The sequence below is a fragment of the Lactuca sativa genome, chromosome 2, assembly GCF_002870075.4.
Source record: "Lactuca sativa cultivar Salinas chromosome 2, Lsat_Salinas_v11, whole genome shotgun sequence".
Classification (NCBI taxonomy): domain Eukaryota; kingdom Viridiplantae; phylum Streptophyta; class Magnoliopsida; order Asterales; family Asteraceae; genus Lactuca; species Lactuca sativa.
In genome coordinates this window covers 26379295-26397721 of record NC_056624.2, presented here as the reverse complement: position 1 = coordinate 26397721, position 18427 = coordinate 26379295, and the positions used below count along the sequence as shown (strand labels likewise).

Genomic DNA, 18427 nt, shown 5'->3' with positions numbered 1-18427 from the left:
CCACTAGTACAGTAATACTATGTGGTCAACATGGACGACTTAGCTCAAATAAATTCACCAAAAACGATAATATACAATGTGATGCGTTTTAATTAATGGACCATAAATACATTCAACATACAAGAGATGAAAAGGACGGAATTCTTCAAGAATTTTTTAGAAGAATACGAGACAGACATTAATAAACTCAGCTTACAAGAGGAGCTCAAATCAATATTATGAGATTACTTGAAACTAGGAAGTAGTTCAATAAACCAAAGTGGAAGAGTAATAAAGCAAGTACGACAACAAGTCAAAATTAATCAGATGAGGTAGAGAAACTTGTACATAATTATGGACCAATGAAACAAGTGTAGCAGAAGCATGGGTAAGGCATGGACCCTGGTACAATATTGTAATCTTACCTAAGCTTTATAGCCAACTTCAAAATGATCCAACTGCACGTTTAAATATGTTCATTCTCTAGAACTGCCATCCCTGTAGACGATTACAATAGGTAATTTAGAGAGTAATGTAAACTTTTTTGTTCAGGAAAACATTAGCCTGTTGATAATAACCAAAGGGCACATCACATACCTCTTCTTGTTTGGTCCTTATAAAAGAGTTTGGGTCTTCCGTTGCATGACACAATCCAAAAGTTGCATTTATTAACTTTAGCTCCGGAGTAGTTGATTGTCCACAAGTGAAAACCGTAACTTTTGGACAATCTTTAATTTCCAAAGTATCTAATGATGGCCACAGAAAATCTTCCTTCCCCAAGCAAAATCCCTTGACATTAGGAAGATTGTGAAGCGTTATGGATTTTAGACAAGGGAACACAACCTTGGCAAGTCTAGCTTCAGAACCTTCAACTTGCTTGACAATCACATCCATTTTCTCGCAATCACTTATGTGTAGCTCTTGGAGCTGTAATAAACTACCTACCATACAACACGTGAAAACGTGTCCAAGAAGTGGACATGCTGTAACAGACACCGTTGTAAGGTTTGGAAAGCTCAACACAATCCACCGATTGGTTTTCCAAATATGACTCAAGTTGAAGAGATTCTCGAGAATCACATTTTTTAGCTTCTCAAATACCACAACAGATTGTGTTTCCAGATTCTCATCAGCATTTTTCCTTTCTACTACTTCAAATACCTCCTCTACTAAGGTGATCATCTCATTGACACCAACCATATGAAGCTTTTCAAGATTCTTCAGATTAAGCAACTCGTTGCATGTAAAACTTATGCGGCTTCTCAAAAATTTGTCATCAGACTGTGCATCTACTTCAACTAAATTCGAAAAAGACCAAGGGAACTGAACTAGGTTTGTCGTATTTGGAAAACACCAAGAGTACAGAAGTGGCTTTATCATATTTGGAGTAGAGCTCAAAGTATGCTATGAGAAAACAAACATCGAGCATCACAAACATTACAATAATAAAGGACACATACATTTAGTATACAAACATAATAAAAATTTGGAAGTTGTATTATTCTTCACTAAACGAAAATGTATTCGAATTGCCAGCCTCGTTTATGGCACTACTTACGTCAAATTTTTTTGTCTAGACAAGCAATGTGAAGAATAGGGTTAATAAAAAATTAAAATTTATATATTGCATTTGTTTAAACAATATAGATTGTCATGGATGAATTTCTAGTCTTTTTACATAAAATAAACTATATATAAGGATTATAGAATTCACTTTGGGGTGATTGTGTATTGCATAATGTATTTATAGTACATGGATAGGATGACATACTAGAATAAAGGGATAGAACATTATCTATGACTATTCATGATATTGTAAAATTTAATTCCAAACACCCCCTCAACCGAAGAGGTGGTAGAGCAACACACATATTGGCACGAAATTGTTTGAATAGAGGACGCCAAAGACACTTCATGAAGATGTCCGCTAGTTGCAAGGACGAACTTAACGTGTGTACAAGAAACCAGAAGAAACTAATTTCCGAAGAAAGTGGTAATCTATGTCTATATCTTTAACTCTGTTGTGAGAGACCGAGTTTTGACTCAGAAAGAGACCACTTTAGTTGTCACAAAGTAGAGTAAGACGATCCAGAGGTAATACATGAAGTTCTCTTAGTAACTGAGCAACCCAAATGATTTTCATAACGGTTTTGGCCATGCCTCGATATTCTAACTCACAGCTGGACTTAAAATCAGTAGGATACTTCTTGGCACTCCATGAAACAAGGTTTCCACATAAAAAGATAGAGTAGTCGTAGGTGGAATGACAAGTTTGATTACACCATGCCTGATCTGCATGTGAGTATCTAATCAATAAGGATAAACGCGGATGAATGAAGTGAACACCGTAATATAAAGTGCCTTAGACATGTCATATGATCCTTTTGACGACTTCATAATGTTCAATGGTAGTACGTGAAGAAACTGGCTAACTTGATTGACATCATAGGATAAGTCAGGAAGAGTGATGGTTGTATATTGTAAAAGCATCCACTGTCAATCTAGATTAAGTAGGATTCAAACAAAAAGAGCCTTGAGTGACAAGACAATCATCCATGGATATAGGAATAGATGTTGGTTTGGAGTCAAGCAATTGGATATCAGTAAGTATGTCTTGAGCATAATTGGCTTGCATGAGAAAAAAGCCATCGTCGTGTTCCATATATGAAACTTCAAGACTTCAAAAATAGTTCAACCAACCAAGATCATTAATGGACAATTTGAAATGGAGTTTGGAAATAAACTTAAGAATAAGATGAGTCATTTTCTGTAAGAACTATGGAATTGATAGAGACCGATAAATATAGAACTTGTGATTGTAGTTTGAACATAAAAGGAGAAGTGTCGTTTGAAAACACAAGACTATGTTGGGAAAGTTTAATTGCTGACTAATTATGTAAGTAGTGGAAGAAACGATATACAAAGCCGTGAAAAAACAACATATATAGTTTGGTAGTGCATGCTCGTAAGGTGTCTTGTGATCTAGAAGTTGGGAGGACAGACGATTGATGGCATAAGTGGTGGTGTTGAATGGGATCAACCCAGAGAGAAGTCAGGGAACATGTGTTAAAAAGCATGGCTAGTTCCCGTTTCGGTAAAATAAGCGATGACGTGTCCTAATTTCCACGTGTCCTAATTTCCATTAGAAGAGTATGAACCCGTTTATTGAGAAATTGAGTGCCACCATCACTATGGAAGATTTTTATCTTGCAAGTGAACTGAGTTTGAACAAAAGTCAAAAAAGCTCCAAGTATATTGAAGAATTTCTATTTGTTCTCTAAAAAATAAAACCACATAAACCGTAAGAAGTCATCCACAAAAATACAATAGTATAAATAGGCATCTTGAGAAGGGACTCATGTTGGTCCCCACAAATCATAGTCATGAAGTAACTCAAGCCCATGTAAAAACCGTTTAACATTAAATTCAAAGGGAAAACATTTACTTTTAGAAAGATGACAATAAGAAAAAATGCTAGGTTTTGGTAAAAACGAAAACAACGATACATACTTAAAACATAAATAGTATCAAAAGCAACGCTGTCTCATCTAGCATAAAATAACTCATAAGAGGCATGAGGATTTGATAACTATAAAGAAGTAATAAAACCTTGATGCCTCATCTATTCCTTGCTGGAATAACTTTCGTTTTGCGGTTCTAAATTGCAAAAAAAAAAAAAAAAAAAAAAAAAGAATAAAACATAAATCAGAGAATCCTTTTTGTGAGTTTACTAATCTAAAGAATGTTCTTGGTAATGTCAGGAACTACAAGAATATTCGATAATTTAAGATCTCGAAAAAAGTTACCAATATATGATATGTTTGGAACATTACCGTTGCCAAAAAAAAGCTTCCTCGTGACCCGCATAAGAAGTAGAATGAATAGTTGACGCATGAGCCATAGTACCAAAGTCAAAGTCAATGTACCAGTCACGTAACATGAAACATGAGACTGGGCCTTGAATGCATGTACCAAATTGGCATTAGGGTGTGGACCTTTGCGTGCAAAAGAAGTTACATTTGCATAAGAGATGGCGTAGTGACCATTAGTATGGCAGAGTTGCCAACGGGGGACGACGCCGACACCCACAACAACCAAATGAGGAGCCACAACCACGACCACCGACAACAAAAGCACTTCATGAAGGTGGCGCATGGGACTGATGTCGATGGGTATTAATGGCAGTTGATGGTGGTGAGTCTTGAATGACAGCAAGAGACAAGTCATGTTCTTCAGCTTGGGTCACAAGATTAAGAAAGATAATATGTGGCTTGATTGCTTGATAAGTTGTAGAGAAAGTCTTGAATGAAGATCCAAAACCATATATAAACTAGCGAGTCTTGTCAACTTCTTTAATAGAGCAGCCAATTGACGAGAGCTGATCACATATAGCTCGGAACTAGGAAGTATATTATGAGACCATAGAATAACCCTTTCTGAGTTAGCCAAGGGTATCTTAGGGTATCTTGTATAGTTTTTATACGTTCTTGAGAACTATATGGTGATAGGAATATTCAAGATTACACTTTCCTCATAAGCTGTTGTAAGACCTAGGGTTTCCGCCACGGAACTTCAGTAAAAGAATACTAAATGATGAGAAAGACACGTTGATCAACGTGTATCATAATCAGGGTTTTTTGAAAGAATATGGTTTCAAAAATACATGTAATTTATGAGAGATAGATTCATGGTAATCATGTGAAGAATGGTGGTTAGAGTTAGTGAATAATCAGAGGAAGAGGAGGAGGAAGAAGAATTGTTGATTGTTACGACGGTTTTTAGGGATTGTTACGACGATATGATACCATATAAAGATTCACCTTAGGGTTATTGTAAACCTGTACTAAAGAAATGGTGAGGTTCAATACGGAACCATTATTAACAAGGAACCAAGGAAACAATGGTGAACGTCGAAAATCACAATGATCTACAGTTAAAGGAAGGGAATGGTTATATATTTGTACATTGGACGTACATGCACCGGATTATACCAAAAACTCACGCCCTTTTTCGTTTAAATTTTCTTAGGCCATGTTTCTTTATCAAAAGAAAAAACCCCAACTATACCAAAATTCATAATTTTTCATCATCTATCCATAGACATCCATATTAATATATAAAAAAACATTTTTTTTTAAAACCCATTTTGTTTTGTTGTTTTTTTTCTCAAGAATTAGGTTTATTTTTTATCCCCAAAAAACTAAATATACCAAAAATACAAATTTATTGTATTCGATTATTAGACATCAACATCGGTAAAAAAACACAACTTAATCGGTGTCAATCTTCACAGTTTGAATGTTCACAATATGAATCTGAACTATAAATATTTTAATTTTATCATTCACAATGTGAATGCGATTTATTATTTCAACTCTTTGACCATTCACAAATTAATTTAGTAAAAAATTATATATAAATCGAAATATATTTCCATGTAATATTATAATATTTTTGATTACATAAAAATTAATTTTGTAAAATCAACAAATGATTTTCTTCACATTTTAAATCTAAACTAAATTTAATCTAGTTTTCAGAATTTACATTGTGAACTTGACTTATTATTATTCACACTGTGAATCTGAGTGGAATATAATTCAGCTTTCAGCAGATTCAAATTCCATTGAATGTGACTCTGACATGAAATTTTGCAAAAGAAAATTGTTTTTTTAAGTTAATATAAATTTATGTTTAAAAAGTACCAAAAATATAAACTTTCATATATTTATTAATTTTTTTCGATAAAAAATAGACCTTAACTTTTCAAAATAAACAAAAAAAATGAATAATGAGAATAGATAACGGTGTTATTGTATTTTTGGATTTTTTTATTATTGCTAGTCATATATAGGAAAAGATATACAGATGATATACTTATACTTTTACTTTTATAATCATCTAACCAACAATCTTTTCGTCCTTTTTTAGTTAATTGACTCTACATGCTTGTTTACTTTGGAAAAAATGACAAGAGAAAAGAACAACTTGATTGAATAACTACTGACATCAGAATAGTTATTAACGAATTATGTTAGGTAATTTAATTAAATTCGGTGAAAAACAATATAAATGATTTAACTACATAATATAGTTACATACAAAAATCTCTTTGCTAATATATATTTGAGTGAATTCTGTAAAATAAGATAGTGTTTATCTTTCTATCTATTTCTGTTTTTTTCCTCAAAGGATTGAAGATGATGGTTCTAAGCTACTAATTAATGATTTATGACAGGTACAAATTTATTAACCTAATAAGATTTTGGACAATTAATCATACCTATAGCATGCACCATGCTAGCTTTATAGAAACTTTTACCATGCATAGACTTCTTCATTTTATAAATTTATATACTATCATAAACTTCTTGATTTTATAATTTATGTTAACTGAGGAAACCTTTTAAAAGATTACAATTATAATATATATGTATATATATATATTTAACCCATATTTTTATACTAAATCACAGACAAAAAACATTTTCACTTTTTTGTTAATGAAATATATAAAATAAAAAATATCATCAATATAAAAAAAGGAGTTATGTATTTGTTTTATGTTTGTGTTGTGTTTCCTTCTAGAATACACATGAACAGCTAATTTTGTAAGAAAATAATATGTTTAGCATTATAAAATATTACTTGATTAGACGATACAAGTAAAGTAACAACATACCTTGTCTGTTGCATTTGACAAATGAAAGTTGAGGCCACATGCGAGACTATGCTTCCCTACACCTGTATGAATGTGAGTGAGCTTTGGAGCGACTGAGTGACCAGAGGTGAGGATCATCAATTGTGGGCAACCATACATCTTAACCTTTTCCAATGATGGCCATCTAAACTCATTCATCCCCAAAAAGAAACCATTGACATTTGGTAAATTTGCAAGTGTAAGAGACTTCAGACGAGGGAATGAAATAACTTTAGATGCTTTTGTGTGCTCTCCATCTTCCTTTACAATCACTCGCATTGTTCTGCATTCTTCTACCGTGAATTCTTTGAGTTGCTTGAGGCCTTCAAGTGCGTAACTTGTGAATATATGTTCCAAAAGTTTACAGCCATAGATTTTCAATACCGTTAGGTTGGGCAATTGAAGCAAAGTCATATTTGCCGACCTTGGAAGGGTCATTGTAGTAGTACATGTATCATCATCACCAACGTTGGTACTATGAACACCATCTTTGTTGACCCCTTCACTTTCAAATACCTCCATCATTGACTCACATCTTGATATAATCAACTCTTCCAGCTTATGCAGTTGTCCTGATACACAATATGGAAACCCCATGGGTAGGGCACCACAGTTACGTATATATATCTTTTTGGAGTATTGGCATAAGAACCAAGAAGTAACACCACCAACTTCAGAACACTACAAAACATGAAAAATCAAAGGAGTTGGTTAAATTTAGACAGCTTGGTTGTTTGCAACACACATACAAACATATTATATCTAAGATATTTAACAAAACTAATGCTTCATAGGAATCTCCTAACGGACATGAGTACTCCTTGTTGGCGTACTTTAGGAAATAGCCCACGTGAGCATTTTTGGAAACGTACCTTTTAATTAAAATTTGAGTTAAATAAGGATATTTGAGTTAAATATGGATGCTATCGCTTTTAGCATAACAAAGCCATTTTATTAGTTATTTTAATTCAAGTTTTCCAGCAACAAAAACTCTTGTTCAGCATGTAATCAAAAGCACTCCCGTTTTCCTTTTATTCCCCTGTTTCCACTGTTCTATTCTTCCTTCATGTTCAGTTTCTCCTTAAGCAAGAAGGTATCATCAGGTTGATACCTTACACTTGGTATCAGAAACCAAAAGAGATCAGAAAAACTATCGATCACAACCCCACCCAAGATTTCAAAGAACGGAATCGAGCCTCGAGGCGTTTTCTCTTCGCCTCATAAGGCGGAAGCCCAGGTGGATTTAAAAAAGTAATATAAAAATTATATATCTTATAAAAAATAATATACTAAACATCTAACATAGAAGTTTTTAACTAAAAAATAAAATACTAAACATCACATACTTACAACATATTTATCTTGTTTATTTTATTCCATTTAGTCCACGTCTATAGGAGGTGAGAGCAAATTGTTTAAAAATTAGGGTTGGTTATGATATAATATATAGAGCAATTGTAATTGGATAAAGACTACGCAACTTTTTGTTCTGTTTCTCTCTATATTTCTCTTTCTGTATTGTCTTTCTCTCAATATCAAGGCATTAATGATGAACTGATTAAGATTGCAAGTTCTCACAAATCTTTTAGTCTTTTAGTTCTTAAAAGACCTCTCTCTCTCTCTCTCTCTCTCTATATATATATATATATATATATATATATATATATATATATATATATATATATATATATATATATATATATATATAGGGAAAAGTGAATATATCCTTAAGGGTATATAAGCTTAGGTACCCAAATACACTATAATACGTCGTTTTGTTTAATATATTCATTATAATGTTCTTAAACTTCAACCCCAAACTTGATATACTTTTAAGATTCTTGAAATTTCACTATTATCTTTCTCTAACATCGCATATTTATGCCGAACACTTACTAGGTTATATATATTATAGTTAAAAATGAAAATTAAATAAGAGGAAAATAAATGTAAAATTTATAAAAATCTTGGAATTAAATCAAGTTAGAAGTTGAATTAGAAGAACATTAAACAATTACAATGTGTATATGTGATACAAAACAACGTAATATGGTGAGTTTGGGTACCTAAGATTATATACCCTTAAGGGTGTATATATATATATATATATGGGATCCACTTAATTAAAAGAAAGCTTACATTGAACCGATCATTGATGGAAGTGGTTGTGATTGTAGTACCAGAGGTGATTCCAAAGCTCCTGCTCCTCCCCCTCACATTACCTCCATTGATGCTCTTTAGGGATGGCAGAAAATGAAGTTCGAGTCTTTCAAGATGAGGGAAGGAAGTACTCGTGTGAGATGATATAGATGTATCCATTTCATCAATTTCATCATATCTATTTGAAACAACTTCTTCAATACCATCACAATATTTTAGGATGATCTCCTTTAAGCTGGGAAGAAGTTTACCCATGAGAGGTGAAAATAGGTACTTTATGTTATTGCAATTAGACATGTATATGGTTGTGAGGTTGTGGAATGAGGATTCTGTTTGGTTTTGAGGAATTACAAGTTTGTTCCGATTGCACTTCCACACATGACTCAACTTCTCCATATTTCTTAACCATAAAAGCTTGAGGGAGGGAAGTAGTACAGGTTGTTGATTATGCCAAGTTGTTGTCAAATCTCTGCTAGTACTGGAACTCTCTATCTCAAACACCACTTCAACCTCCTTACAATCCAATATGTCAAGCTTTTCAAGCTGATTAAGAGTAGGTTTGGGATGAACTGAGAATTCAATGTCAGCTTTACTACCATACACGTCTGAAATCTCTACCTTGGGTATAACATTAATCTGCAAATATCTCACCAATATATATAATTCGGAATTTCAAATGACTAAATGTAATTTAACTAATTATTCATAACGCATGCACGCATATATACCCTTAGAGGTAAGATTATATGCACATTTGTTAAAAAAATTCCCAAAAAATGTATTTTTCATACAATGTGCATATGTGCATATATATTTGTGTAGCGTAGATATGCCTCTATGATGTGCACATATGCACATTGCAAAAAATCATTGTTTATTTTTCATTTTTGAACAAACTTTCTTATAATCATATGTCTAAAGCATTCGTGATGTTTGTTTTTAAAACATTATCAGGAAAAAAAGTTCTCAGGGTTTCGGGAAACCCTATGTTATTTTTCATTTTCAGCCTACTTCTGTACAGTTAAAAGTGTAGTGGTACATGTAATTTGTCCAAATTTTTAACTGTGGATCTTTTCTTTTTTATCCAAATTTTGATGTGTAAACATTTAGAAATAATGTCAAAACACATTTCTTAACACAACTTAATAATCTTTTCCACTTTTTAGCATAAATATATATACCTCCAAAAAATTGGTTGAATTAAGAATTGATTGATTTGTTGTGGTGTGATGTGTATAGATGTATATGTATGTATCTACACACACCCTCACATATGTACCTACAAATACATATACATATGTGTCGGGTGTGTATACAGAGACACATATACAGTGCTCTAACATTAAATAGAAATTGAAAGCTCAATGACATCACATACCTCTTGGCTTTTTTCTACGAATTCAATGTTTCTGCTTCTTTCTTCCCAACGTCTCCTACCATCCACACTTATATTCATAAGTGTTCTCAAATGAGAACTGGTGATGGTAGGCGTGAATACGTTTACAAAGTTTTCACACTCTTCTATTTTAATCATCCTTACAGATTGAAAGCTACGAATGAGGATATCAGAGCTACTTTCACCTTTCCTCCTCCACAACTCTTTGAGCTTCCCCAAATTTTGTACATGGATGTGTCTCAAGTTGCTATTATATTCTTCAATTTCACCGACACAACTCGTGTCGATGTTAAATAACACTTCAATGTTTCCACATTCAGAAACAAAAAGCTCTTTCAGATAACGCAGAAACGACAACGGATTTCTTGGGAACAGATTAACGATCTTATCGCATCTGTTCACTTCAATCTCTCTCAACATGCAGGCATTAACTTCGTCACTAGTATCAAATTGATAAGGCCATATCTCTTTCAGGTTATTCATACCATAGATTTTCAATATCTTCAACTTAGGAATCAACACCTGCACACCAATTAACACTTGTTGATCATCAATGCCGCACCATCAACATATATAATATAATGTGCAATTAAATTAAAAGTATTTCCTTGGGAATGCCCTAAATAATATATAGAATTTCATTACATACTAGGTCTATTTTTATTCTAACATAGAGACATACCTCTTTGTTCAGGAATGGTTGATTTGCAGAAACGTTACTAAACATAGAAGATGTTGCAGATGTATTATCAGGGTAAATGCTAGTGAAATTAGGAAGGCCATCAAGCCTCAACTCCTCCAACTGTGGCAGCTCAATTATATTAACAGTGTTGCAAAGACCTACCAACTCTGGTAGCTCATCCAAAAATAGAATCTTTAGCTTCTGAAACTTAATTACCCCATCTCCACCATTCTCACTATTTACCAGTGCTTCCATAACAGGGCACTGTGAAACGGTGAGGCGCTCAAGCTTCATCAAACCATTTGCCATGGGGACTGTGAAGAGGTATCTCAAGTTTTCACAATTAAAAACATCTAGGATTGTTAAATTATTAAATGACTGTGAATGACAATGAACAGATTCCACTAAAATTTCTTCAATATCATTCATACCTTCCACCTCCAAATAAAGCATCTCAGTTTTCTCAAACAACTCATACACTCTAGACTCCAATAGCTCATCTTTATTGGTGAGCAACATCAACGTGTTTCTAGACGTGTGCATGTTTAAGCCTGTATCATCCTGTATATTACGTCCCACAGAAATCTTGAAATTTTTGAGTTTCACAAAAAACATATTCTCGGGCATACTATTGGTGTCAAAGAACTCAACTTCCAATGCAGAAAGGTGCTTTGAGCATTCTGCTAGTTCCTCACGATTTCCATCTGTGAATCTAATAGCATTTTCATTGTCCACGCTCATATAAAGCTCTTCAAGGTTGACCAAGTTTTTCAAGACACCATCATCAATACGAAGATTGACACAACCCGTCAAATCCAATAGCTTTAACTTCTTCAAATATCCTATTGTGTATGGTAACTTTCTGACACCAGAATCAGCAAAACTGAGCACTTCCAAATTCAAGAGCTCTCCGATAACAGAGCAATCAAACATCAACATGCATTGATCAAGAAGGAGTGTCCGTAGCTTGGTGGAGCATTGAAGTGATCTGGGAAACAACGGATACTGCATTTTTTCATATGCTACAACTTCAAGATTTTCCATTCTTTCATAAAAATCTTCAGAAAAACTAAGCGATTCTTCTCCATCCGTAAGTCTCAAAAGAGATACGTTTGGGTACCGGAAGTCTCTAGGGAATTCAGACATACCCGTGCAAGTAATAGATATACTTTTGCAGGACTCACTCATTCCGACTGCACTACACTTAAAAGTATCATCATGGTTAATCATCCATGGAAGGTCACCTTTAGAAACTTTACCTAGCACAAAAGCAAGCACAAGATCATGCATTTTAACATCCCCAATGTAATCGCCATCTATCAACAAATTTGCATTTGTGAGATTGTTCACACATGTCATTGTCCTGTCTCTAGCATCTGCCAAAGTAGAAACTTCTTCTAACAATTGCAGGCCCCATGCATATCTTGTTAGATCCTCGATTTGAATGTTAAAATCATCTGGAAACAAGCCACACAGCAAAAATATCGATTTTTCCTCCTCTTCTTTTATATGGTTATAGCTTATCTCAACAATCTCTTGCACATTCTTATCAATATTGTTTTTCTTTAAACGTTGAAAGGTATTTCTCCATACAAACGCTTCTTGAGATTTAAGGGTTGTTGCAATGAGTTTGATGGCAAGGGGCAAAAACCCACATCTTCTCACGATATCACTTCCTATTTGATTGAGCTCCCTATCATATTGTTTTGAAACGCCTGCGATCTGCCAAAAGAAATTCTGTGCTTCCAACTCCTCCATGACATCCACTCTAACTAGTGTCAAATCCGACTCAGCTTCTATTGCAATTTTATTGCAAATATATTCAGATCGTGATGTCAGCAGCAACTTGAAGCCATTGGGCAAAGGAGTTAGTCCCATATCTTTGAGTTCAATTGGCTCCCATATATCATCTAATATCACTAAAACCTTTCTTTTACCTTCTGGAAGATTCCCAAATGACATACGAAGATGATCTGCTCTTGCTGTTTTACTTGTTTCGGTAAGAGATTGGCCCATATATTCTGCTACAGCTTGCTGAACAGAAAACATGTTAATCTTTTGCCCAATAACCACCTTCACAATATAATCAAACATTTTCTTATCTTCTGTAGTCCTTTTCAGTTGTTCCATCATTGTGGTTTTCCCCACGCCACCCATTCCACATATGGCTATCATTTGGATTTTATGATCTTGTTGAAGGAACCCAAGCGCATCATTGAAGATCTTCTCTCTGGATTTGAAGTGATTATGGGCATCACCATCCAACCGTGCAGAAGTGGATGCGTTTTTAGAGTTTACTTTCCCAAGAGGTTTTTGAGTATTCCTCCAAATTATCTTACTATTTTCATCAATCAGACATGCCATCTCCTCTGTAATCTTGAATGCTTTCTTTCCTTCTTGGTACCGCATTTTCATGCTAAAACATCCATTGCCAGTACTTGAAATGCGTTGAGCATCTTCTTTAATCTTTTCGACCTCTTCCAACCAACCCGGTACACGATCAGGTATCTCTAGATTATTTATATTGTTTTCGTCCATTTGCTTTTTGACATCACGGCTTGCACCATCGAGTTGCCTCAGTATAGTATTCATGCCCCTGACATGTTTTGTGGAGGAAAAGAGATATCCCAGTTGTTGCTTGGCTGGAACAATTAGAGATTCAACAATAGGACCAATGATTGCAGATACAACCTCCATCTTCTAATATTCTAGCTTTTAGAGAGACCTGCAAAGCTTGTAACAAATCAACAAAAGGGATGAAATTGTTAGAAGTTGTTAATTAGTATATATTTATCCTTTCGTATTTTCATTATTAATTTGGAGAGCTATTAAAAATACACATAACATGTCTCCGTTTTCCCCCACCTCTTGTTCTTTACTCAAACCAAGATTCATCTAATATTTAGATAATCGAAATGATTGAAAATGTGATTTGAGAAACTCTTGACCAACGTAACAAAGAAAATGTGATTTCACATACTTCTATGGGGATTTAATATGCTTGTGAGTCTGTAAATTTGACATCTCATGTCACATTGCTTTTTAGTTCAACAATTTTTAAGAAAAATATGAACTTCGAAAACGTGTTTAGTTTAACAATTTTTCTAAAATTTTAACTGAAAATGAAAATTTCTCGTTTCCCAAAATTATAAAGAACTTAGAAACATTTAAAAAGCTAATAATTATTGTTTTCCACATTTTTCCAATTCAAAATTTTTCTAAAATATATACATACACCCACACCCACCCTCATGCCACCCCCCCCCCCCCCTCCCACTCCATCCGAAACCCAATACCCCCACTCCACCTTACCCTACCACCATCGCATCCCCACAAACACACACACCCACTTCCGCGATAATCGACCCACCACCGCCACCATGACCACCACACACCACCGCCACCCCCCACCACCACCCCATCCTCACCCACGCTACAATTATCACGGTTGTCTAATAATGAAAACCAATAGAAATATAAACATCTAAACACATTTTCTAATATTCCAAAATGCAAAATGAAAAATTGATAAGTTTTTAACTAAACGCATTTTCTAAATTTTCTAATGAAAACTGTTTTTCCGTAACTAAGCGTAACTTAAGCGGTTCATCTCTATGCCCTCTGTCTAATCTAAACACTTATCCATTTGAAATTCTCATTGGGTTTTTCTTTACTTCATTCAGGGTCTATTCTAATCCCCAAAATCCAAGTCACATTACAACATAACGTCTACTCAGATATAGTAATTTGTGTACCCCTATATTATCTGGTGATAAGACATTCATCCAGTGCATAACGTATATTATGTGTGGTATTCTACAAGCATTTGATAACCCCTGATTCCAGAAAAACAGAATGGGGGATAGTGGATAGACATTTGCCTTTAATATTTTCATCATCCTCTTTGTGTGGGTAATTATGTGAGTGAAAAATATACAACAACCCTCATATCCTCAAAAGGCAGAGACACGTAGTGTGCGTTTGGTTGTGGAAATTTTTCTAGTTTTCTAGGAAAATTTTCCAAGAAAAGGAAATTTTAAAAACGCGTTTGGTCGTTCAGTGTTCCAAAGTTTTCTAAGAAAATGAAAATATTCAGTTTTTCAAATTGTATGTAAATTAAAAAAGTGATTTTTATAGTTTTCTAAAGTTTTTCAAATTTTTAAGACGGAAAATGAAAACTCCACCAATTCCAACCAAAAGCGTTTTCATTGAAAAGTGAAAATTAAAACTCAACCCTATTTTCTGAAAACATTTTAATAGAAAATGAAAACAGTTTTACACAACTCCTAGTTGCTCTATATGTTCTTCCTAGCTGCCTAGCCCATAAACCCATATTTCCATAATACTTTCAAAGCAATCGGAAATATTATTTAGATTGTAAATTCATAGGAGATCTTAAAGATATTGGAAATATTTGTGTTTATATGATAGGATATTGTATAGTTGAAACAGAGTGCTACAGTCGTACTTAGGGGATTTTCAATTTTTAGGGATAGAGCTGATCTCATGTTGGAAGTATCAAATGACGGAAAATTAAGAGGCGTCGTCGATTTATTTCAACATTCGACTTGATTTTTTCTAAAGAACATACACGAACTAGTAAGGCTCAATAGATCTAACACCGAAAATAAGTTACATTCTCACAGAAACTAACCTGGCTTTGGTCTATGCACTGTATCTCTGCTTGCTGCTGCTGCTGCTTTGCTGAACAGATTATTCGAGCTGTGATGAAGTCGAGCAACACTGTGCAGCTATATTATTATATAACGTGGGTTTTTGCTGTTTTCTAAATCATATAACGTGGGTGTTGCTGTTTTCTAAGCCATATAAGATTTGTTTATAGTCAATAAAAAGTTGTTAGGTGTACGGCTGAATATTTCATGGGTTTTTTAATATTACCAGTAAATTACATATGTTGTACAGTGGTTTGATGGTTATTGCAACTTTTATCTAAGTTTATTTAGTAAATTACAGTACTACTGCTTGATAAAATTCATTGTTTTGGTCTAAAAAAAATTTCTTTGCATCGATGTGGTCTTAACAAGTTGCTCAATCTTCTATTCATATAAAAAAACTACTTTGCCTTTTTTTTATATCTATTTTTTTCTTTTTCTTTTATAATCTTTAATAATATTAAAATTAAAAAACGACTCTCACCCCACCCATCAGTTTCATCAATGTCCAGATTTCATTCCGCCACCACCTTATTTTTAACCACCAACACTCGGATCACCCTCCAATTACCAATAACAACTACTAAACTACCTATCTCCTCCATGTTTCTCTCTCTCTCTCTCTCTCTCTCTCTCTCTCTCTCTCTCTCTCTATATATATATATATATATATATATATATATATATATATATATAGGGTTATGTTCAAATAAGAACACTATTTAATGTGAGAACATTATTTTATGTTACTATTCTACTATGAATTTAATATGTATAATATTGTAGTAATTATAATATGAATATATTCAATTTTATATTGCTATTCTACTATAAAATATATATATATATATATATATATATATATATATATATATATATATATATATATATATATATATATATATATATATATATATATATATATATATATATATATAGTAATTTAGTAAATTCTAATGTGAATGTTAAATATATGATTGTTCATATATTCGGTGATGAATAATATCATAAAGTTGTACATACAAAATTTTAATGTGAATATTAATGTGTGATTGTCCGTATATTTGTTGATGAATAATGTCATATCGTTGAATATACAAAATTCATAGTAGAATAGTAACATAAAGTAGTGTTCTCACGTTCTTACATTAAATAGTGTTCTCATTTGAACTTAACCCTATATATATATATATATATATATATATATATATATATATATATATATATATATATATATAGAGAGAGAGAGAGAGAGAGAGAGTTAGGTTCAAATGTTTCTAGCAACTATTGTGTGCCTAAATTCACCAATGAGAATTCAAGAAACAATAAATAATTAAACAAATTATTAAAGGATATTTTGGACCTTTTGTACTTTTAATTAAGGAAATCATTTAATTGAAATCTTGAAATTAAGGAAATAAAGTAAATATATTTTACCTAGTCATGTGTGTGGTCGAACACGTTCATCATCGGCATCAACACCATCAGCATCACCGCTGCCGACTTCTTCTCTTCGCCAGCCTCCATCTTTTAATTTCTTCAATTCTTAACAATTCCAAACACTCACTCACTAAATTCATGTATTCTACCATCAGCAAATTCCAACCAAATACTCAGAAACCTCCAAAATCCTCAAACCCTTTTCACTCCAAAAAACCACTGCGATCAAGACACGTCAACAGGTCTGAAACCCAAATCGGTTTCATTAAATCCGATCAAGAATCGTCAATAGGTCTGAAACCCAAATCGGCAATACCAGGTCTTCTATCGTCGATTAATTTCGAACATATTTTGATTTCTCAACGATCCAGTTTCTTGCAATAAAATTGATTTGGTAAGTTTCTTTCGACATCTATGATCGACAAAATCAAATTGATTTTATCAGTCGTCAAGACTTTATCTCGATTTTAATTCAAGATCAAGATTGTGTTCATCATCTTATTAATTCGATTTTTTTCAATGTTCTATTTTTGTTTTTTCAATTGAAGAAATATTCTGATACAACTTGCACTTCACGGTTATGAGTTGGAGTTTGTTTCGAAAAAGTCAAAAATTGGTGTTCCTATTTGTCGATTTTGAAGAACAGATAGGTATAAGATGTCGATTTGTTGTCGAAGTTTGATGTGAATTGAAAATCGATTGAAGAAGGTATCATTAATCGTAGACAAATGAAAAGTCAATGAAGTTTGATGTGAATAAGACAATGTATTTTTCATAGCCTATTCTTCTCTGATACATTTTCCTCTTATTGTGATTCTCTGTGAAGTTAGAATATACACCATTGTTTTTATTCTAACCCTGCATCCATTTTTATCATAATGTGGTTTCTTGTGCCATGTTTATTCTTCAGATACTAAGTTTTTTATTTGTAGGAGATTCAGTGATGACATGGTTCATGCTGACAAGAGTTTGTATCCTTTCAAGATCACTGAAGAACTCAATGCTTTGTTCATTGGGTATATTCTTGATAATACAAATTCTTTAAGAATATTCAAAACCATTCTACAAGAATAGTTTATTTTGTAAGAATATTATAGTTGTATTCTGATAGAATTGTAGTTAATTAGTTATATGTCTAATGTTTAGTTGTTACAACTGTATCACTACAAAATATTTGGCAATGAATTTGTGATAGAAACGGCTTGAAGAATGACTTGAAGACCTGATGGGAAAGGCTCCTTGTATCAAATAATTCTCATGCAATACAATTCTGATAGAATGTCAATCACACAAAATGTCAATCTCATAGAATGCTAGCATATTTTGAAGTGACTTAGAGGTCAAACATACACAAGACATCTAGAAACGAAACAAGAAAGTGAATGAGGATTCTTTCA

The 18427-nt window shown here is 33.2% G+C and overlaps 1 protein-coding gene across 1 annotated transcript; it reads right to left on the bottom strand.

Annotated features, from left to right (window-relative positions):
• Positions 1 to 201: 201 nt before the first annotated feature.
• On the bottom strand, positions 202 to 15706 carry LOC111888739 (uncharacterized). Its single transcript, XM_042899023.2, has 7 exons — positions 15572 to 15706; positions 10918 to 13642; positions 10218 to 10757; positions 8819 to 9475; positions 6662 to 7360; positions 577 to 1383; positions 202 to 477 (listed from the first exon to the last, which is right to left on the bottom strand). The coding sequence occupies exons 2-7, from the start codon at positions 13612 to 13614 to the stop codon at positions 463 to 465; spliced, it is 5415 nt and encodes a 1804-aa protein (XP_042754957.1). The 5' UTR covers positions 13615 to 13642; positions 15572 to 15706; the 3' UTR covers positions 202 to 462.
• Positions 15707 to 18427: the final 2721 nt, after the last annotated feature.